The 24,776-nt window shown below is 38.3% G+C and overlaps 1 protein-coding gene across 2 annotated transcripts in view; it reads right to left on the bottom strand.

Moving 5' to 3' along the window:
• klhl4 (kelch-like family member 4) overlaps positions 1–24,776 on the bottom strand; it is a 48,039-nt gene that overhangs the window by 10,483 nt on the left and 12,780 nt on the right. For both annotated transcript variants that reach the window (XM_042493109.1, XM_042493110.1), the window contains exons 3-8: positions 14,539–14,706; positions 11,939–12,075; positions 11,418–11,614; positions 6,386–6,598; positions 3,375–3,561; positions 1,610–1,834 (exon numbers count right to left, since the gene is read on the bottom strand). In XM_042493109.1, the coding sequence (XP_042349043.1) occupies positions 1,610–1,834; positions 3,375–3,561; positions 6,386–6,598; positions 11,418–11,614; positions 11,939–12,075; positions 14,539–14,706 (1,127 nt within the window). The remainder of the gene's footprint in view (positions 1–1,609; positions 1,835–3,374; positions 3,562–6,385; positions 6,599–11,417; positions 11,615–11,938; positions 12,076–14,538; positions 14,707–24,776) is intronic.

Here is a 24,776-nt window from a genome sequence, read left to right as displayed (position 1 = left end):
TACTGAAAATACACATAATGCCATCAGTGGACAAAAAGACTTTGAGGATGATAACAATGTTCTGGATGAGTTTTTGTAATTAAATAATTAGTAATTATTAAATTGATTGAATGAACATCCACTGGTTGCAGTTTCTCAAATGAGAGGATTTGATGATTTTCTATGTCATACATAATAGTACACTAAATGTCCCTCTGTTTTAAACTGCAGAACAGATAAGACAAGCAATTAGAATCAATCATGTTGGGCTCTGAGAAACTGTCATGGGTATTTTGCACTGTTTTGTAACATTTTATAGACAAATCTATTCATTGGTTAAATGAGAAAATAATTATAAACTAAACAACAGTTATGCCTACCACAAACTGGACTGGACTTAAAAAAACACAATGACATTATTTAGTCACACTGAGATTTTTCAAAGACTGGGGATTTTGTTATAATTAAGACTATAATAAGATTCCTTTTAAGATTATTTCCAATTCTGCTCCTAGTGGAAAATATTATGTGAAAATCCCTTTAAAAAATATGATATATGATGCACAAAAACACATAACTCTAGAAACACAAGATAAAGTGCATCATTTTGCACCTGACTCTTCTTGTTTAATAGCTCTTTTATATTTTTTATTTCTTTTACTTGTTTTCCACCTCTGACCTGTTCTGAAACTACTGCCAGAGATAATTTCATACATGTGTTGTATAATGATTTTATTTTATTTCATCTTATTTTATTTGTGTATATGTAAATATGTGGGTGTATGTATGTATATGTACATATGTATGAGATTATATATGTATTAATATAACACGTTTCTCATTAACTGTTAGGTTTTAAATCTTGCATGTAAAGCACTTTGAGCTGCATTTTATGTATGAAAGGTGCTATACAAATAAAGCTTCTTCTTCCTATTCTTATTATTATTATTATTATTATTATTATTACTGATCCTGATCCATGTTATCATTGTGAAGGCACTATCAATCTAGCATACACCCAAAATTGATGGGATTTCTTTTGTTGTAAAAACTGTACAAGTTTATATACTGTGTTTAATAAAAACTGTATTTGTGAACAAACTTTACATTTTGGATTTTCTCATCTCAATTCCCTGTCCACTTCTGTTGGTTAGTTGGGGTTATTTTAGTGTGAGGAGTCTGAGGGACTGTGAAACAGCTTTAAAAAATTAAGATTTCTCATTAAAATAAGTTCTAGTTGGTGGATCAGATACACCAAATTCTTTCAGAAGCCAAGACTGATAACTTAGAATAATATCAAACATGTTTGATGCTATGGAAAATCAAGTCATGAGAAAGACTGACTTTTTATAGCAACATTTGAAGTTTGTATGACAGTGAAAAGTTGTTTGGCGTAAAGTCAGCATTAGATGCAGCCCTACTGACATATTAGCCATCCTAGAGTTTCCACATTTCTTACTTGGTTTAAAAAATGTTAATGACTAAAAAAAATGATTATATATTCTGGAATGGCTTTGGCCCTTTTTTGATTATCTGACCTAAACAAAGCAATGTTTCATGCCCATATCATTCGATTATCTTGCAGTGACTCCCTTTCTTTATAATGAAATATGTGGAGGAACACACTCACCAAGTCCATGTCTGTGTGTTGACATGGGGGGCATGGTGGACCACACTTTGTTGATTGGATTGTAGCACTCCACCATGTTGGACGTCTTCAGTCCATCTCTACCTCCGACCACATACAGCTTGTTGTCTATCACCGCAACACCAAACTGCAGCCGGCGTCCATTCATGACACCAACCTGGACCCAAGTGTTAGTCCGCAGGTCGTACTTCTCTATGGTGGTGGAGCCTAAAACCACAGAGACAGCAAGTACTACAATTTAAAGTTCACCTCCAGACATGCTTAAAGTATGTAAAAAGGACTCCGCAATTTTGTTCACCACGGCTTCCTGTAGTAGGCTGACCGGTACAAGAACAGTATGCATCAAGATAGCTAGCATTAGCGTCAGTAGGAAGCATCAGGATATTCATCCGTACATGTTTAAGCCTCATCCAGACCCAGACTCAGATGAGGAGTGTATTTTGCACCAACATTGTCGACTAGCAGAATGGTAAGTCTAGTTATCATGTTTTGTTTCTCTGATACAGCGGCTGATACAGTGTTTATAATTATGAAAAATACAATATCTGCTACGCTGTTACACTACGTTCACATTGGCAAAGTTTACATCCAAAAACTGCACACTACTATGCTTGCTGTCAAAACTTTCATTATGCTAATACCAGGGTTCCCACACATTTTCAGCTCATGAATTTTTAAAATTTCTTCATAATATTTAACCTCATTTCCATGACTTTATTGAAGTAGTTTACAATGGATGGGCTTATATAGCAATACAGCCATAAATTATTGAACACACATTTCCCAGGCATTTGTGGATAAGCAAACTGCTAGCACTTGCTAACTTTACATGCTCATTAGAAATTACAAATACCTGCCTATGGTGACAGACCATACAGGCACATATGGGTACTTTGAAAAATGTTAAAGCCGTCTTTGTGCAGGATAGAAAACCAAACAGCCTGTTGATGTACCCAACTGACAGTGAATATTCATGTATCTTATGTGCCTCAGATCTCAAAACGAAAACCTTGGTTGACCAACTTTAACAGCTAATTCAGTATTTTCCTTTTTCTCTCCTGATGTGACAGAGCGTTTCTTTGCCTCAAAAGGGAGCGTGGCCTTGGCACTGACACAATGCTGATCTCATCTGTGAATCACATGCTACTCCATCATTGCACAATCATGCAATGCAGCATTAGATTTTAAATTAATAACACAAGGAACATATTTCACATAATGTTAGACATGTTTCTATAAAAGTCAAAATAATATATATTCAGAACTTTTCCCAAACACCTGTTTCATTCCAAACGATTTCCAGGCCTGGAAGACAGCTTTTCGTACTTAATAATTTTTCAAGGAATTTCATGTCCGTGGGAGCCCTCTGGCAAACTCTGCTCTCTGTACTGACAAGTTCACTCTGCACTGGAGATGTCTTTTTTCTTTGATGGTGTTGTGTCGAAGTCTGTTCTCCAGTCAATATGTGTTTCTTGTATTAGACAACAAATGACTTTCATATTATTGACATACCTAATCTAGTTTGCTTGGTGTAAATTTCAATCTTGAATTTTAGTGAAATGCATAGAGAACGCTCCTTCCAGTATAAAAATGTAAAAATACCTCACTTGAGACAAACTTTGCACAAATTCAAGTCAGTATGGTCAATGTCACACATTTCAAGTGACATAAACAAAGACAAAGACAACACAAAGACTTTTTGAGTGGAGGGGATCTTTAAATACTAAATACTGTGTGTGGGCCATACCTTTTGTAGCATCCATCCCTCCTACAGCATAAAGTGCACCCACAGTGGACTTTCTGGGTTTGGTTCTTGGGCTCTGAAACATGGGACGCCTCTCAGGCAGAAGATGATACTTCATGGCCTCCATCAGCAGCTTTTGGCATTCCAGATCATCAGAGAACATCTTGTTGTTTTCTAGATCTGCAAGGAGCTAAATTTCAAGAGATCACATTAATAGGCCACATTGTAAAGATAAAAATGCCCTAAAAATGTACTATGTAGACAAAGTGCCATATTTTTCAGTGTATTCACAAATCACCTTTAAGAAATGTTGTGAAATGCCTGTAAATCTAAAATCTCAAAATTACCTTGCGTACTGTGAATGTACCATTAAAGAGCTTCTTGAATAACAGATAAACTCATGTAACACAAAGACCCTTATACATAAACAAGTCTTTAAATTTGGTAGCAGCAAGTCTTTCATTAAAATATTATTGTTATTGGAAATCAACATTTTCATAAAAACATTTGTAGCCACAGTAGTTTTATTTTGCATCTGTTTGAAATATTTCGCCCACAGTGAAGTTTGAAGCAGTTGCTTTTACAAGAGAACATTTTCCTGTGTTGTTTTGTTGAATATTTTAACGCCCTTTTTTATTTTTGTGAATGAAGGTTTTGTATATATCTATTGATCTTGTTATGCCTGCAAGTAATGTCAGTGGCACTGCTTTGCTCATCTTTTCAGTTATACAACATACAGTCTCAGTTTTGACAAATACAGTGATTCATTCTGTTTATTTGCCTCACAGCCAACAATATCTCCCCAGCCAATGGATGAGATAAATTGTGTATTAGATCATATTTTCCACATCATTTTTATTCATAAAAACATTCTCTTTATCATTGTTTGCAGACAACAGTGTTGCAAGTTGTTTTTTTTCCTGCATCTGTTCACCCAAAATAAATGGATGCAAATACAAAAAATAAAATACACGTGTGCATAATTAGTTCTGGAAATCTGTCAGTGAAGATAAAGCTGCCTTGATTTATAAAGGGAGATATTTTCACACTTCAGATCTGCCAAAAGTTGCTTATCTGGGTTTGATGTTATGCAAATTAGACAGACATGACACAGTTGTGCTTCCTCTCAGAAATACAGCATTCATAAAACATGAGCTGCAGTGTTTTAAACAATAATAATTCAAACTTAAGCAGGCTGACAATGCTTATAAAAACTCATGTGCAGCTGTCATACTGTTAGTTTGAGTTATCACTGAGAGGGGAGATTTTTTTCTTCAACCACTAGCATAAACAAAGTGATTATTGACAATGCTGTAGCTCATTGCCTTTCAGTGGTAAGCTGGAGGACTGAAGGTGAACTGGGTGGTTCTTTTGCCATAAATGTATGGTACTTAAACTGAAACAAGTCGTCAATTCATTGATTGGTAGACGTAGCCTATGCAAGTGGCCTGCACCACTGAGAGCATATACTATAAGACGATGTATCTGTTTCACTCTGCATTTATACCTCCAAAACAATAGTCGACAATGGAGTTTCTGTAATGTGCAGTTTGACTGATTCAAAACAAAACAAAACAAAACATGGCTTAAAAGAGCGCCCCAGGGATGATGTTTTTATGTAGCTATGGTTCCTTCATCAAAAAGCCTATGGGATTTTTCCATTGGATTTTTGATCATTGCAGAAAATAAGCTTTGTACTGAACAAATATTTATACACGTCTTATTCATCAAAATAATCTCCATAAATGAATACCACTTGCAGGGTTTTTGAATCCTAAATGCAGTTGCCAAAGGTAAAAAGTTATTGCTAGGCTAAAGCAACTACACTACGGTTGCATCGTCACTGACATGAAGCCGTGTTTGGTGAGGTTTGGCTTGATTTAGCCCCTTGTTAGCAACCACCTTTAAGACAAATAAAAACTTCAAAGTTCACATGGGGTATCTACTGACAAATTTTATGTGGTATAACAAAACGTGAAAGTGTATCATACTGTTGTTAACAACAGACTTTATTTCAGGCTTCTAACAAAAAAAAAACATTAAAAAAAAACCCCACTGACTTTGAGACGAGGGAACCGGAGGCGCTAAAACGCTAACAGATTACCAGATTTTAGGACTCATTCCTGGGGTTCTCTATAGCAACAATTACAAACACATGTATACAAATCATCATTATAACTCACAAGTTTCACAGACAAAACACTTGTCTTTTGCCAGACACATCTTACGCACAATTACAACATGCTCACATTATTAGCACAAGCCTACTACATTTTACATAACATAAATTAGCCTGATGGTAAGACAAGCTTCCCTCTACCCATATGAAGCCATTAACAACATAAACATTTAACAGGTAACATTACAATATTTGGCTCCATGACATCTCACAAGTTTCTCCGACAAAACAAGAGTCTTTTACTGGACACAAATCCCCACAAATAAAACTAACATTATTAGCAGAAGCCTATGACATTTAGCACCGCATAAATTAGCACAGTGTCCAGCAGATTTTCTTCCACTGATATGATAAATCACACACAGGACTTGAAACTCTATGTTTTGGGTGCTTTATTGTTTTCACAATTTATTGTGATTCTTCTGTGAAATGTAAGTAAGTAAAAGCTTTGCTCCCTCTGAGGGGAATAATTTTCAGCCTACAGAAAAAAACATGGGGTCACGTTGCCACCACATGTATTTACATTTCTGGACTACGGCAAAGGGTGAGTGTTTACTCAGTCTACACTGTAGGTGCCATTTCAAATCAACGCAGAAGGATATATCCCACTTAATGCTCTGGAAAATCATTATTATTATTCATTTATTTTCCTTTTCCTGACATTTATATAAACCATAAACCATATAAACTACTGAAATCCTGTATAAATACTAAGACAACATTATGGGAAAAGTGGATTATAAATCAAGGAAGTTGCACCCTGGACAGCACAATATATGACGCCTTTCTTCCTCAGCCACCACCTCCGCCTCCACCCCTTTACCCAATATCTCACCTGTGGAGGAAGAAGAGGCAGGCGGATGAAAGCCAGAAGCACCCCGAGGTCCTGTTGTCGATGCTGGACATCGTACCGCACCCACATCATCAAAGCCTGGAAGATGGTTTCCTCATCGGGGACATTGATGTCATCGCTGGAGAGGAGCTTAACAATCTCCGCCGTGGGGAGCAGCAGGAACTCCTGGTTCTGAATGACCTCCAGAAAGTGTTCCTGGAACACAGAGGAGACGTGTAGGAGGCAGATAATCATCAGTCATTAGCCGAGGAGTCAGTCGGTGCAGCGTTGTGTGTGCGTGCTCATGTTTCTATACCTATGAGGACCAAATGGCACAAGGACAGAGAGGTGTGGAAAAATGAGCGCAAACATACAGAGGACGCCAATTTAGCGCTCTCTAGTGATGTTTTCTTACATAACTGATGACCACAGTGAAAAACTCAATTTCTCAGAAATTTTGAATGAACAGATGATAATGCCGTCTGTCTCACTTAGCTCCAATGATCCAAACAACAGCAGGCTGCAAATCAGTCTGGCATTAAGCATCTCCAAAAAAAAGCCTCTTCATAAGCTTATACAACAGTTTTGCTTCTGATCATACATGACACCATTAAACCACTATAATCCTTTTAATGAGAAACAGAAAGGCACTGCACACCAATATTACCATCACACCAATGCAGTGTCCAGCTCTAAGTTTTGTGGAAAGCTGTTCACTGTTGTATTTCTTATGATTGATCTTCCATTTACTGGCCAGAAGCCCAGGCGATATTACAGCACTGCATGACTACCTCTTCAAGGACATTGTCTCAGGGCAGTTCCATTAGAGATGATATCGTGTAAAACACCCTCCTGCCTCCACGCCTCTACATTTATGTTGTATCTAACATTAAGACACACAAAAGACATACAGAGCAATCTGTGGCCATAATCACGCCTTGATTCCTTTATGAACGAGGCGGCTGAGCATTAATTATTAAGCTGCCTGAATAACTTAGACTGGATGCTCAACAATTACGAAAAACAGGCACGCTATTGATCATCAACTTGCAGCAAATTACAACGTCTCGGTTTGATCTATTATAAGAGTGGGTTTTAAGAGCTTAACACAGACAGCCTTAATGAAATGAGGGACATCTATCGATCTGTTGTGGTAACACAGGGAGAAATGCCAGCCAACTCACTGACATTGCTTTAGACCAATTATTTGTAATTACCAGTCTCGAACAGCTGACAACAAAATTGAAAGCTCAAGTGAGTTTGTTTTATAAACATTTAAAAGGATGTGATTTCAAACGCTGGCAAACTCATTGGTGGGTAAACTGCTTGGAAAACAAGATCAGCAGGAGAGGATACTAATTGATTTAACTACTGCAAAAGAGTAATTGTGTAATAACAGTGTTTTCTGAGGAGGGTGAATGCTGATGTTTAATGGGAATGAGGCTAGGAGAATTACATTTCAACATTTTGATTACCATGCAATTTGCAGAGGCTGGCAAAGACAGATTGCTACCACGGAGGGGAATCAAGAACTGGTTGCAGTTAAGAGTAGTTTCCATATTATCCGATCCATTCAAATAGTGTGCCTTCAAGCTTATCAGTTCCTTTTATCAATGTTTTTTTTCTGATAGTTGTGCATTGCAACATCAAACTCATGTGTCTAGGCTGCTGAAATCTTGCAACATGAAGGAGTCTCATGGCAGAGAGGAAGAAACGGTCCAAAGCGTGACTTCTTTTTATGGAGAAAATGCTTGAAATATCTGTAAAATGATGATTTCAAGTCAGGGTGGAAACACCAGCAATATGCAGAAACATCTTTCTACGCAACATGGGCTTAAACTCCAGGAATGCCATTAATAATACTCTACACACGAGTGCCACTGCTTCCCAACCGAGCAGCTCGTCTGTTCCAGATGGTAAATATTCTATGTTATAATAACATTAGCACCACACAGGCAGGCTTAGCAGGTTTTAAGTTTGACTAAAAACCTACATGAAAACAAACACTGTACAAATATTCTCTCTTTTCATCTCTTTTAGATGATGACAGACTGTGTCACAACACCAAATCTTCCAACTCTGATACAATACTTTGAAAAATATCTATATTCAATACCATTGTATGATACCATGGGCAAAAATGGACATTGACGGCATGTCATGTAATTGAAAAACAAACAAAAAAACAAAAACAAACAAACATTGCTTTAACATGATAAAGAGGACTTTCTATTCTTGGGTAGTAGCAGATAACAGCAGAATGACGGTAGTAAACACTAATAATAAGAGTGAGAAAATGCTGGTGCAAGTTTATACTAATAATACTCCACAAAATGATGATTAAAAACCATTTCATTTTTTTAATTACTGTGTTTCAGCCAAAAAAAAAAAATCTATGTTTGGCAGTAACTGACAACTGTGGGTTTTGGGTCAGCAGCACTCTGTGTCCCCTCTCTAAATTCTGAGGTTGTTGCAGGTCAATGAATGCAGCGCAACTGGAGCTCTTCATGAGTTCTTTATTTCCCCAGCAGCAGTTTGTGGTGTTTGAGTCACGGGTGGAGAATTGATCAGTTGATCCTATCAGAGCTGATTAGATCAGATTGATGGATGAGAGAGGCAGCTTCTGCAAAAGCGAGTGAATGCAAAAATTTAGACCAAGCGCAGTTAACAGTTAAGTTTTACTTTCACTGCCCCGTGATGTTCTGCTGCTCCGTCTAGGCCCAGATAATGCTCTTGGCACAATGCATATCCAAACAGTGTATATGGACTGTACATATTCTAATAGAACTCATGAAAAAAATGTCTAACTCCAATTATAAAAAATAATTTTGTGGCGGAAAATGATGTTATTTTGGCGAACTGTCACAAATAGGGATGCATGATACTGGATTTGATTTTGCCAATGTCCAATATGCTGCTACATATCACCCCGTGTGGCCAACAATGATTAATGATAACGATATTTCAATTCTCGTCTGTAGTGGAATTAAAATCATATTATGCGTACTTTCATTATGATGGCCCACCAGCAGACTGAGACATAAAATGCAGTGCTTTTCTATGTAGTTAATATTCATTCATTCATTCAGTGCAAAGTAAGAAAAATACTTCAACTTACTATTTTGTACATGTTCACATTTTCAAGGAAAAAAATGGTTTGTGGGTTTGTGATACTGGCAGCAATCAGTATGTCGGCTGATTCCGACGTTTCATTTTAAAGCCAACATTGGCCGATACCGATGACTTGCTGATATTATCGTGCATTCCTGACCACAAATAAATGAATGTTTGGGAAACCCTGCAGAATTTAAAGGTATTGAGAAGTCAGTTTTTGACAATGTTAGTCACATGCATGCCTTGTTTCTTCTCCATTTCAACACTGTGTTCAGAGAAAAAAAATGTGTGTTGATACTGAAAACCCACATAGGGCTATGCTTTTTTTACACAGAAAATTAATCAGGAATCAATAAGGGAATACAAACAGAATCTTACAAATAAGCAGAAACAATAATGGTATTGTTACCGGTAAAACCTCAAGTTCCCATCCCTAATTGCTAGATTTTGTATTCCAAATACAACTTCTCTATTTTTTGAGATATGTAACTGAAATATAGCATTATGCTGGAAAGAAATACTGTCATCTCAAACAATACAACATCACATTTTTATCTACTACAACATGAAAAGGGCAACTCCTTCATAGAGGAAAAGGATGTCAGAGGCGGATCTCAGCTGCCATGCTCAAAACAAGCTTATCATAACACAACTCGCTCCACTCACAACCCTGAGGACGGACTTCCAGGAAGAACACAGCCCTCGCTGTTCATTACTGAAGTGATTGAGCAGGAAGTTGGCCCTCTTGTGCAGTTTGATGATTAGATTAACCTCCTGGTCCTGGATGGGGCGTATGTAAACAGCCTGAGCAGATGTCCTTTAGGAGATAAGGGCTGCCTCATGCTGTCACTTCTGCATGGCCAGCAAGACGTTATCTGACAAATATGTGCATGAATTTTAATCCAATGCAAATATTACTTGCAGTAATATATAGAAATCGCATTTCCACAAGTCTGGCAGAGCACTAATCAATGTGAGGCAACGCGGTATCTGTTACTGACAGCTACAAAACCAAATTAGATAAAGTGAAAGCATGAAACTATTCAATTTCTATTTAAATGTGGACATTGCCCATTTCTCTGCTGAAATTAGATCATATAAATAACCAGGACAACACTTCACTCCTTTACAGGTTATGACAGGTTATTTAAATTTACTAGCCTCAAAACAAAGGATGGCCACGGATATTTCAATAAGCCATGACGTTATATATTCACAGGGTACCTACAGCTAAAGACAATGTATTTCTATGAGTTTTTACTGCAAATCAGAATTAAATTAAAGACTGATTTTGTAAACAAAATTGAAGGACAATTTAAAAACATAAACATCAAACTGGACATTTTTTGTCCAGTAACAAACGTTACATAAAGTGGAACACATCGAAGACAATGAACACATTATAATGATCTATTTGGTTTACCAACCAAATTCATAAATATCCGACAATTGTTGGCCTGTTTTCTTGGTGATTTTGTTTTTTTTTTTACTCTGCATGTGAGATCCAATGCCTAGATTCCCATCATTACAAGTTTAAGCACAAGAAATTGCTTTAGGGTTTTTTAACAAAAATAGATGTTTCCAGTTATAGTGAGGTTCCACAATGCAACGTGATTAAAAAAAAAACCCAAAACAACCCCCCCCCCCCAAAAAACGCACAATAGCAGCCTACCTCCCATGTCATTTTTTAAGACTTTTGAAAAATTAATTTAAGTCATTTTAATACAAATTAAGGCCTTATTTTTAGATTAAGGAATTCAGTGTCTTTTTTCTTATTACTGTTAGAGCTTTTATTACCACGGCTACCTGTGTGTATTCCTGCAATAAAGAGACACTTTGAGAGTGTGATCTCTTCTTCCAAAATAAATAATTTAGCCCACCCAGCCATGTAAATGTGGTCTGGCTGTGTCCGCCCTCCTACCATGGTGTAGTTATGAGCCACATTGAGCAGGTCCACGCAGCCCTGGGCGTCTGCAAAGGAGCGTATTCCCAGGCAATTGGAGGGATGGAGCTGTTTCATCAGGAAGTTACAGCAGACCTGGATGACTTGTGAAAGCTGGAGGAGACAAGCTGCTGCCAATAAACTCTCAATGGTCTCCTCTTTGAGCTCAAGGACGCCTGCAATGTCAGGACAAAGAAAATAAATATCTATGTCAAGACTGGTGGAAGCTGGAGGAAGAGAAGTATCACAAGCAAATGAGATAATCATCATTATTGTTTTTTATATATTTTACAATTTAAATACTGTGGGGGTGGATATTCCTAACAACAGCACTTATCGAAGGGGATTTGTCCCATAACATAAAGCAACATTATGTTGAAGTGCTGCCCAGTCAGTCAACCCTGTGATGAACTGCTTTATTGATCCATTTTAATCATGCTGGATTTCAGAAGTCTCATAACTACTTACAAGAGCTAGTGAACGTCTTTACGAGCACTCACCGGTGTAGGCGAAATGAACCAGAGATCTGAGGGCCTCTGGATCAACTCCCTCCATCTTGATCTCCTCCTGCTTCGCCTCTCTCACGTCACTGGTGAACATAGCAGCAAAATAGTCCGACACGGCACTCAGGACCAGTCTGCCATAAACAAAATGCAGTACCATACATTAGTTTACTGGTCTATGGGAGATCTTTACGCTGATTATTTAAGTGGTTATTGAATCAATCCTGAGATTGTGTTTCCTCAAATGTACGTAGCTTTGCTGCATAAGAAAAGAGCAGATCGTCATCGTACTGTTAGTGCAACCATGGTAAATGGACTTGCACTTCTATAGCGCCTTTCTCGTCTTCCAACCTTGCATGTCTAATCTGTCTCTTTGAACACTTTATTTTTGCACAGTTGCAGTCAACAATTAGGCTATACTAACATTACTAGTTTTATACTGTTTGAATTAGATTCCAGTCGTGGCTGCGTAGGATTGTTTCAGACTTGTGCGATCCAAATATTTCCTATAACTCCAAAGTTTTGTAAAGTCCCAGGGACAACATTTTTTGGAAATAAAGAAAAGGAATCATGTCATAATTTCCCAAATAAATGTGTTTTTCTCTAACTAAACATTCTGCTTCAATCCAGATTTTTTGGCATTTAGCCTCTAAAAACCAACATTCTCACTGCAGTCAGAAAGTGTTTGCTCGACCGCTTTCCGCACACAAAGGGAGGCACGTACCCAGGAGCAGATTATCAAACAACGGGCCCCTGGGCGCAGATATGCAATAGGCCCCCCATCTCTCCTTCAAAGGAGCAACACACACACACCAACACACACCCACACACACACATACACACACACACACACACTTAATAGTTGCTCAGCTTTGTTTTGCATGTCTTTGTGGTGATAATGCATCTTTGCATGGTTTTATATCTATTGTCAGTCATTTTGTGTGTCTTTGAAGAGATTTTGTGTCTCTTTATGATAATTAGTCTCTTTTTTGGACATTTTGTGTCTCTCAAAGGTAGTTTAGTGTCTTTTTTGGACATTTTGAAAGTCATTCAGTATATTTTTTGAGCATTTTTTGTCTCTTAAAGGTAATTTAGCATCTATTTTGGATAATTTGTGTCTTCAAGATAATTCAGTGTGTATTTTTTTTTTAACATTTTGTGTTTCTTTGAGGTTATTGAGCTTCTTTGTGGACATTTTGTATCTCTATAAAGTAATTTAGTGTCTTTTGGGGACATTTTGTGTCTCTTTGTGGTTGTTATGCTCCTTTATGTCTCTTTTCAGTTCTGTTGCATCTCTCTGTGGTAATTTTGAAGCTCTTCAGTACATGTTTGAGTGACATTTTGCAAGTGAGGGCCAGGGGGCTTCTCATACACTTTGGGCTCCTGGGTCTATTTCCAGTGAGCCCATTCAGCAATCCTTCTATGACACAACTGCAATAACAAGGCAGTCTTATTAAAGGGAGTTGGTTTAATAAAGAAAGACTAACACATTTCATTTGCTGAATTACTAGTTTCACTTAAAAATCTCAATAAAAGCTTTGAATGTAAAAAAAAAAAAGATATTTGGTACAGCCCTAATTGTTTCTAACTGATTTATACTGCTTTCATGCTTTTACACCATGTTAGCCTCTAGTCACCCCACATCCTGCATTATTCCACTCTGTCAGTGTAAAATAAATGAAATTATCCCACATACTTCATGTTGCTAATAGCTAATAGCCACACTGGTCAGACTTATAATTATGTTAGCTCATTTGTCTAGCTCACATAACACAGTAGTTGAAAGAACGGAGAGATCATATGGCAGTACATGCCGTGGGATTGAGATCGAGTGACACAGTCCAACCCATATTTCCATGATGTTGTGGATTCCAATATTTTTATAGTACTTGTTATATAATGTGTAATTTATTTTGTCAACACACCAGCCTTGCTGTACTTGGTTGTGTCCTCTGAGCAGATATAAAGTCACAGTGAAACAGGCAGTCAGAGAGCTGATTATTTCAACTAGGTCAGTTACTGATGTTTCTTTCTCTCTGTGGAGCATTCAGGTTTCTATTTCATGAGTCTGTCTGGGTGAACTAACAACATTTGCAGGCGGATAGACATACACAAGCACATGCACCCAGTGAACGTGATGCTTTCTGTATTCAGGAGATGTCTTTAGATCTGTTTAATTCAGCCACTGAATCGAGGGCTGGATGCCCAAATATTGACACCTCCATGTATGGGATCACCGTGCTTTTCCACAGGGAAGATGTAATGTGGAAATGAGGAAGGGCAGAGGTGTAATTAGATCACAGAAGTGTGCATTATTTAGATGCAAACCAGTGAACATTAGAGTGCGCATTTCTTTCTTGTCACCTAAAAACTCAAGAGAAACTTGCTTTGCATTTCAAAGATTATCTGATTATTTCTCAGATGGTTCAGGACTGAGAAAATATATTTCAGCATGCGAAATGTGGTCCAGACCAAAACCTGAACGCCTGCATCGACAACTTAATGAAGTGAATCCAGCTGAGCTTGTGTATCTCTTAACTCAAACCGATGCAGGTGTAATTAATGGCTTCAAAGCAGACAGAAGCACAAACGCCAACCTGTGTGCTGGTATCTTGTGATCCCCAGCTATCAAGAGGACATCACACAGCTGCTTGTGCTGGAGGTAGGTCTCCATCTTACGGAAAGTCTGTTCTGCATGATTTGTGGCCTGGAAAAACTCGTCGGAGGAGTTGGTGTTCATTCTGGAGAAGGTGCTCAGAGCCAACCTGAGGAAAAGAAGACAGATGTTATAAGAAAATGGAATGAAAACATGAACCTTGCCTGGGTATCTACAGCATCTTAACTTTATGTACTTTCTATATGCATTTTTTGGTTCAAATTAAAAAAAACAAAAAAAAACAAGACTTTTGCACTTACTGAACTAGGCTTTCTGTTACATGTGCTTTCTACAGCTTAGATATATTTAAGATATTTTAAGACTTTTTTAATGTCACTCAGAATTAAATTTGAGACCAATTAATTTTACAATTACTGAAATCAAAGGGAAACAAAAACATGAGCCATCATGATTTCACGGCCTGTAGAATAGCCTGTAGGCTATCAATGTTGACAGTCTGAAAACAAGCATATTCTTTTTTGAGTAGACAAGGTGGCCTGAGGAACACCAAGTTTCACTGCTGCATCCTGTGAGCTACTTTTTGCCGTCCTGATTTCAGTGTGCACGCAAAACAAGTCTCGGGTAGCCATCCTGGAAAAAAGTTGGAAGGCAAGCATAATGGAAATAGTGTAAAAATAAATAAATAAATAGAATTACGGTGGTAAAGACCTTAAATTAACACTGTGAGTCGACTACTTATAAATGTATTGTATACAGTAAAGTAAATAAGTAAATTGTTTACTGAGGATTTGTTTAGGAATGATTCTGTGCCAAAGTTTTGATGCATATATGCAGCTGATCACTGTAATTTTCATCAGTATAAGCAGTTTTCACTGTATTTATTTTGGTAATAGAAAACTAAAGAAATAGTGAGCCATAAGCAATAACATCACTTGAGGGAGGCTTCACAAAATGCAGACAAAAAAACTGCAGGTGAACCAAACAAGGAAAATTTAATTTAATTAACTAAACAAATTAATTTCCCCCACAGTTTTCTCTCTCTGTTTACCATCATAAGTATGAAAAAAATAATCAAAAAGCTGTACATGGCAAGATAAGGAGCAAATTATTGAGGACACAAAAGAGCTTATTTGGACACATGGCACTCCTGGATCCTCTATTCCCAGCAGTGTATCTGCATCTTTCTTTCCACTCTAAGCTGAAATTAAAACTGTTATGGACTAAACTCCGTACATAAGTCGATAACTAAGCGCTGCAGTCCAATGAAGCAAGCGAGCACCACAATCTATGCAACAGCTTTCCAGACAGAATTCCCTGTGTCTGTATGCCTAGATGCCTTTGTGTCTGTTCCTGTGTGCATCTGCATATCTGTGTGTGCACGTGGGTTTCCCACAGACAGGGACTTAACAAGTGAACAAGCCTGTTCCTCACAGCATTGTGGCTGAGGCTGAGTCCCTGTCCCCACAGGCTGCTAGATTACATGCTGTTCTACAGGCACCCAAGTAATCCCTCAGACTCGTGGCAAATAATGCAGCCCAGACACTTCGGTGTCCTTCACAGAGCAAGTCCACTCATTGACATTTAGGGTTGTTTGTTACGCCACATAAACAGACCCAAGCTGCCTCTCCAAGGGAATTTACTGTCATCTCACGGTCCTGCGGCTGTGTAAAGACTGATTGTGCTCAAGAAAAAAGTCACTGCTACTTAAATCAACACATTATTTCCCCCCACTCATTACAACTCATATACTGATATGAGAGCTGTGTAAGCTAGTAAACTTGCAGATTTGTCAATACAAATGAACTGCAAACCCCGTAATGCTTGGCAGCACAATGTATTGGCACATACTAAGATTGATAACACAGAAGGGATAGAGGGGGCGATGGCTCTTATCGATGTCCTGATTAACACACTATTATAAAGTTTTTAGCCAAGTGTGTGACTTTCTCCTCTTTGATTAACAAAAGCAACAACATCTTCCCTCTGGGAATTGTTTATACTGCCCTCCGGTCACTGCAGTATCCTATAGTCTAACCTTTATTGGGAGACTTTATGCTAAATGCAAGAGTAATTTATTGCCTTGTCACAATAATTCCCCAATGACTCTGGAGTCTTGGAGAGGAACACCAAACAAGACTGAATAAGCAATGGGGCCGTAAAACTGAGATGCATTGCCTTTGTATTGGCTCCAAGGCATGCTGTAAGGATTTTTCATGCCTACCAATCTCTCCGACACTAATTGCTTTGGTATCACATTCTAGGGAGCAGTAAATTTCTCTGAGGTGTGTATTTCGCTTTCAGTAGAGAGTTGGATCATCAGAGGTATAGCCCAATTTTATTGAGGCAGTAAAGCCCCAGAACACCTTACTCTGGAGAAACTGCTGTAGGGACACTGCTGTGCATCGCATATTACTAAGCAATTCACAGAGAGCCACAGATCCTAACAGGGACTATAGATTTCTTTTGTGCCCTACAAACCATCTCAATGTGCCAACTTGTGTTCCTTCAACAGTGAGAAGGTAAATTAGCCTATATAAAAGAATACAATAGAACAGAACAGAATACAGGGGCTTCTATTTCACATCCACATTATCCTGCAGTAGTACACATGATGTTTTCTTTCTACAGTGAGCACATTTCACCTGAAGTCTTGTCACTTCCGCCTCACACCTTCCCAAAGATATCACACCGCAATGTGACTAATTGGATCTGAGAAAAAAACACCCCATAATCAAAATACTCTAACGAGATATTCAGGTGAAGCAGACGCTGTGTGGTGAGGAGTCTGTTTTAAGACTGCGATATAGTAACTCCATATGGTATATATATTTGAGCACAAGATACAGTGCTAATACAAAGAAATGACACCCATTAACAACAGGGCTGCAACTCATGATTATTTTGATGTTAATTATTTTCTAATTAATCCATTAGTTGTTTGGTCCATAAAATGACAGAATATGGTGAACCATATTGATTAGTGTTTCCCTCAGCCCGAGATAACATCATCATATGTCTTGTTTTGTCCACAACCCAAAGACATTCAGTTTACTGTCTAAAGCCATATTTGCAAAGGACTACTATTGCCTGGTAACTTTGTGGAATTAATAAAGAAACTCCCTATGTCTGTGTTGCATGCAGTGCATTCTGATAGGATGAGCTAAGGGTGCCCACACGTTTTCCCTTGGAGGGCCATAAAATAAACTTAATGGTGGGCAACAGGCAAACACATATTGTACTTTACTGTATTGCAATGTTAGTATGCAAACTGGTACCAGGATCCCATTTCCCTTAACTGGGAAGCCCTGGGATAAGTGAAGTCTGTATTTTACTTGAATTTACTCATTATCTCCCAGATATGATGCACACAGTGACTCCATATGGTGTATTTGCAAGTCTATACAACACTGAAACACTACACAGCACTATAGTGGTGATGTACACTGTTAACCTCCTTTGTTCTTTGAAATGTGGGTAAAACAAACAACCGATTCTACCACATATTGTCACCTCATTCTCATCACCTTTCGAGATTTCACCCTCCTGATTGATTTGAGCTTGCTTTTTTTGCAAACAGGTCTCCATGCTGTGTAGCGAGATGAGCCTTCTGCACCTAAAATGCTGTCAAACTTTCTTTATAATTGCCAACGCAGCCTTTCTATTTCTCGACTGGCAGACAGAAATGAGGCATGGAGAAAAAAGGAAGCCCAAATAAAACCCCGAATAACCAGGATGCCGATTAGCTTGGGAGTAATCTCATCACACGATCTCTATGTTTGGAGAAATACGGTGGGTAATTTGTGGTGGATTTTAACTTGACAAATTACAGACATGGCAGATTCACTCAGAATTAAAATCACACTGAGGGACCTCTGATTATTTGTAATCATTTTGGAGGTTTTCTATTAGTCCCATTCAAACTGGGCTTCAGAGGAGTAAAGAAAATAGAAAGTATTAAGATTTAAGAAGCTGGAATCACATAATTTTTGGGGTTTTTTTTCTTAAAAAATTACTCAAACTGATGAAGTGATAACAAAATTAGTTGCTGATATAATTTAATAGTTGACAACTAATCGATTTATTGTTGCAGCTCTTATTAATAACATCGGAGATATTTAAAATATCATGTTTTATGTCTCTTCCTCTGTTCCATCTGCTGTAATCAGTTTAACCTCTCGCTGTGCAGAAAACTGCCCTCCTAGACGAATGGTCGGACGATTCAGGATGTGCTTTCGTCAGCCAGGATTAGCCCCGAGCTGTAGAGGTTGTGAGTCAGACATGTTGCTGAGAATCTCAGTCTTATTCCAACTAGTGTCAACTCCATCTCTCTACAAGAGGGAAAGTCGTGCCTGCCTGGGCCAAATGGGAAATGTCTCTTTCAAAATGGATTATAACAGCCATTTGCCCCTGAAGGCTGCTGAGGAGCTTGGGTTGGGTTGAGAATCCAACAACTCATACAAAGCCTCATGCAGCATGTGCCAAGTCTATATATTCCATGAGATCTTTTTGCCTCTGTGCTTTGACAGTCGGTATTACTGTCATTCGGCTTTGTGTGGAGAGAAATATACACACTGACTGTAATAACTTGATCCCGGCAGTGAGGCTGAGATGATAACTCTGAGCAGAAATAGATTTTCCTCTATGCACTTTTACTATCTCACCGAGGCCTCGCAACAGACATTCTTCTTCTGATGCCATTGTTAGACCGGACATACTTAATATTGATAATGATGGAGGAAATGGAGCCGAGTACGGGAACCATGTCTTTTGAAATCTGCTCTGAATGTGGCCAGCGGGCCTTTATGTTAGAGAGTGCAGTGGAAAATTACCACTGCTATTAACAGAAATGAAATATTGCCTCCTTATAGCATCTCCCCTCAGCTCTTACCCAAAACCGCACACGTTGTAAAGAAGAATTGATGGTGGAGAAGTCATGTCAGCAGAATGTCTGCGAGGAGCTAATGAACATCTCAGGTGGCGTACCAATTCCTGTTTTGAATATTAAGAAACTGTGTCAAGAGAAGTTAAATCTTGCACAGAGAAAATGAAAACTCATCAGTCAAAAATCTGTTCGTTTAATAATGAAAATCTCCATAATTGACTTGCACGCATAAATGAAATATCTGCTTGAAGCCACTGAGGAATAATGTGCCAGGAGATGAATATATTTTAAAATAGTGATTAAATTCCTGTTGTTAAGCCCAGCCTGTTATTACTAGAACGGTACAGGTATGGTATCTTTTAATGGCACATTTTAATTCCATAATGAGATTTTCAGTCCTTGATCTTAGATTAACTGTGACCACGAGCTCGGCCTTGGGATTGTGATGATGAGGAAGTTGGAGTAGTGTCTGTGTGTGTGTGTGTGTGTGTGTGTGTGTGTGTGTGTGTGTGTGTGTGTGTTGGGGGTTGGGGACATCCTGTAAGTGAAAAATGTGCAGATCTTAGCAGAAAGCTCCTCTCTGCTTTGCTGATGGCAGGTTAACTTGCAAAGTGTATGAGACTGTCATCATTGTTGGATTGTCCATAATTTATTTACATCTGATGTTAGTGGGTAAACAAATTAATCCAAATTATTAAAGCAGTCGGTCCTCGCTCGCCCACTATATATTAGATTTGCAACCCATCTAGCGCGGTAGGCTTATAGATACAATGTGTTGGATTTAGTGACATCTAGCAGAGAGGTTGCACATTGTGTGTAGGAGATCTACAGTAGCCAACACAAAAACACAACTGTCCCTATCTGGAGCCAGTGTTTGGTTTGTTCATTCTTGGGTTTTATAGAATAACATGGCGGACACCGTGGAAGAGGAACCGCTCAAGTATTCTTATTTTTAGTTTATTATAAACTAATCAAAGCATAGTTAACAATACTGTATACCACTTCTGCCAAGAAATGCAGTGGGAAAGGGGCTACAGACTGTGGTTATGCCTTGCAAACAGCCTGTCACTCAAAGTGACAATGCCATTAACTTTGCATAACTGTAAACTGTAATAAAATTTAATTTCTACTAATTCCTACTAATTTCTACTGGATATTTTCTAAAACACCTCCCTACTTTGAATATGATTAGAAGTTATTTTTTGTCTACATTGCCACATTTTCAGCTTGATCACAGTTGTTCATGCCTCTATGATTCTTTTTCGATGTAAATTACTGGATGTGAGTGCCTCAGGACACTCCTGAACGGAGTCATGGCCCCTACTAATAGTGCCCATGTAAAATTCATAGAAAGATGTGTCAGGCATTATTTTCTTTGAATTAGGTCCATTTGGGGGAAATAAGTGACTGATCCGCATTTGAAAGGAACTGAGGGTATGTGTCCAGCATATAATTGTACTGTATCTCATCGCCTTCTGCAAAAAGCACAAGGAGGGGCTACTGAAAACTCTGGCTTGATCTTTAGCTTCCATCTGCGATGGCCATGCTGCGTACAGAATGCTGATTTGGCAAAGTTAGGGAACGCTCAGAATCAATTACATGCAAGCACAAAATCTCCTACACCCCCAAGGATGTCATTTTGAGATTACAACAGATACACTGTATTTTGCAATTTACAGCCTCTTAAGGACGCCTCTGCTGGATGTGTCACATGCAGACCGAGACCCTATAAGCCTTGTGCTGTTGAGAGACATCGAACAAATATCTGAATTACTGCTGTTGACAGGGGAAGAGGTGGTGGTATTTCTTTTCCAAGGCGATGGAGAGGGAATTGAGATATCATTCAAACTAACAGCCCGCTGACTCAAGCCTCTGTTAGTGTTTATATGGGAGAGGTCAGGGTTTCCATTCCATTCAGGTTAACTCCTGTCATATATTCTCTGGCAATGGTGGGTGGAGGTTACTGGGATGAGAGTCATGTGAACACAACAGATATGCAGTATATGTATTACTAAAGAGCACTAGAAGCAAATGAAGGAAACAACACAGTATCATCTACGTGCTCAACTGCATTTGATTTAGCAGCTCTGTAGATGAGTACCAGTCAGTTGAAAGAGAAAGGTTAACTAGATTCAGTAGAAAGCTAACAGAATGAGAATTATCATACCGGCACAAACCACAACATGAATAAGTCACTGACTTCATGGCACTCAGGAAAGTTTTTAGAATGTGCTTAAAAACTAAATTAACTACAGTGAAGTATATGAATAAAAAAGGTCTGTTTCATTAACTCAATAATGTTTCCAGTAACCCTCTAGCCTTGGGTTAGGTACCGAAACCTGGTGCTACATTGACACTGGTTCCTATTCAAGCAGTATGAATCATGACACAGATTTTGGTGGCACATTATGTGCGTTGCAAGTGTGCCAAAGAAAGCCGGAGAGAGAGAGCGTATGCAATAGTGACAGTGAGGCTGCCGTAACCGGGGCAGAGTATGAAGCTAAACATAGCAGTGCAGTGTCAGTATAGCCGAGGCTATTTGACAGTTAATAAATGCTGCAACTCTTCAAGACCCGAGCCAAACTGTGGTGTTTTGCTTGCCACCCACTGATAAAAGGAAAGGGGGTTAGCCCCAAAGTTAGCTCGCGAAGTTAGCCTCATATTGACATTGACCAGGCTCTCTTAAGGTGGAACATAGACTGTATATTAAGATGGACAATGTGGCAGTTCCCCCCAAAGTGTAACTTTTCAATCTTAATCACCCCCTGGGGTTTGTCTGCAGTATAGTTTGTAAAGCCCAGCCCTCCATGTTAGTGAATGGGACATTGGCCAAACTAAAAACTCAAAGTACATGCCAAATTAATGTTTCTCAGAGATGGTTTCAGTCGCTGAAAGTAGTTCTCATCATCCTGATGTTTGTTGCAAGTGATAGATTTTATGATAAGTTTGGTTTTAATGAGATATTCGATTCTACAAAAAGGGGATTTTCAATCATTACTGATAGCTGTGACAGCCAATCTGTGTGTTCAATGGGGCTGCTCATTGGTAGTCAAATGGGTGTTTTGGTGAAACGCCCCCACCTTTGAGATCGCTACAGCATATACTCCGGCTCCGAATGACATCACCAACACAAGATTGCAGCGCTCCCATTAGGGATATTTTTGCTTCACTTAAGCATAGCAGGGGTAAGTGGGGATGCATCGTCCATCTTTATATGCAGTCTGGGAGGTGGACTGTTAAGGTGGACCAGCTATCCTGATTGTAGTGACAATCTCAGCTGCTAATCAGATGATGGAGAAATCTCTGGCTGCTGAGTTTCTCTTGAGTTAGGGAGACAATAATAGATCCCAACTCAAAATGTATTTTGCTGTCATTATTACTGTAACTGTTATTTAGTGTGACATTATTCTTGTTGGGTTAAGTTTTATTATGTGAATGTGTTATATGAATTTTTAATAGTGTTTTGTATTAATTTTATATTTAAATATCTAAGTTTACTTCAAGTTGTCAAGAGGTAAAATATTTCATTTCCAGTGCAAGCTTGCCTTTGCAATGAAAAAAAAGCATATTTTGTGCTTTCTTTTGAAAAAAGCATTGGTTCAGGCACTGTTAAGGCACTGTTACTGTTTGTTTGTTTGTTTTTTAATAGTTCTGGCACTAATAACTCTATTCCTACCATATAAAACACCTGTTAATTAATGGGAATATTAATAAAAAGATATTTTTCTTTATGTTTTGGCTTTTTGTCTACATGCACGAAAGAAGTTTAGGATCACTAAAACAGATTTAAAACTAACAAACAAACAAAAATGCTTTCTAAAGGGCAGATTTTTCAAAACGCGGGTTACTGTGTTATCTGTGTGGACATGTAAATAATCTCCTCAATTTGCATGTGCCCATTGTTGCTTTGTGTAATGAGCATACACTAGAAACAACAAGAATGGCTTTACTAACTTTGTGACGAGTGGAGACTACTTGGGGTTGGCGTTTTTATTTTTTTCTTGTGTGGATATTCTGTAAAATGAAGGTTGTGTGGACAGATTTTTTTAAAAGACAGAGGGGAGACATATCAGTTTAAAAAAATATCTCTATATGTATAGATAGGGCCTTAAAGTCATGCAGAATTCTAAATGTATGCTTCTATCACATGGTTTATTCCAATAAGATACAGCAGCGAGTTAGGATGAGCTGTTTTCATAGACATTGTCAGTTAGCTCAGTTTGACAGCAATCTTGAATATTAATAACAAAATGTAAGAAACCATATTAATGACGGAGTGAAATAAACTGATGGGACGGCTTCCTTGTAGACATTGTGTGAATGAAACTAATCACTGAGGAGCATGTACCACAAAATGACTGACACATATTTTCCAACTACACAGGAACGGCCAAAACTTTTGTATTTTTCACAGCCAGCAGATCTCGTTTCTTCATTCGGCCTGAGGGATTGTGACAAATTATGTGTCAAGGATTTATGATATGAGACGTAATAGGGCCACCCAGCTGGTGGAGTAAATGAATGTGCATATCTCAGTGACATCCACACATCTGCTTAGTCGCCGACGTACATGCAAGCCATAATGTGTCATGCAGTCACTGGCCTAATTCGCCGTGCAACTCTGAACATCTACAGATGCGGCGCCTGTCCAAACATTACAACAAAGTCCTGCACAGTTACAGAGTAGCAGCTCTTCCATTATGAACAAACTTGATTGAAAAGTGGCACCATGGCACATGAAACTATCTGAACTTCCTTCAAAACTACAGGGTTCCCACACATTTTGCTGGGCAAAATTTCAAATATTTTCCATGACTTTTCAAGGACCCATAATAAATGTTTTTTTTTCTTGCTCCATTAGCCAGGCGTTTTTTTTAAACATATGAGATTCAAAGTCTAAAAATACTTGAAGGAAATATGCATACATGAGTAAGGAGACAGAAAGTGGGGAAAAAAATGAGAAACGTACATGATGGTAAACATACGTCACAAGTCGACTCACATTAGAGCTACGTTAGGTCAAGAGCTACAGATCATAAATTTGCCCTCATGTCACATTAAGTGGAAGTTGGAATAACAATTTCATTACAAAATAAAATTCAATGACTTTTCCAAAACTCTGATTTATTTTTACTAATATCACAACTTTTTTGTGACATGTATGACTTTTTACATGCTTCATATGACCATGCGGACCCTGTAACTCAGGTCAAACTGAAGTTGCAGCCTTTCTACTATCGAAGTCATTGCATAATCAGAACCAACTTATTTTTGGTCGAAATGCTCTGAACAGTTCAAAATTAGGTGGGAGTACCAAAACAGAAACTGGAAGGGAA

The sequence above is a fragment of the Plectropomus leopardus genome, chromosome 9 (genome assembly GCF_008729295.1).
Source record: "Plectropomus leopardus isolate mb chromosome 9, YSFRI_Pleo_2.0, whole genome shotgun sequence".
In the NCBI taxonomy this organism is placed as follows: domain Eukaryota; kingdom Metazoa; phylum Chordata; class Actinopteri; order Perciformes; family Serranidae; genus Plectropomus; species Plectropomus leopardus.
This window is presented reverse-complemented; position numbering and strand designations above follow the sequence as displayed.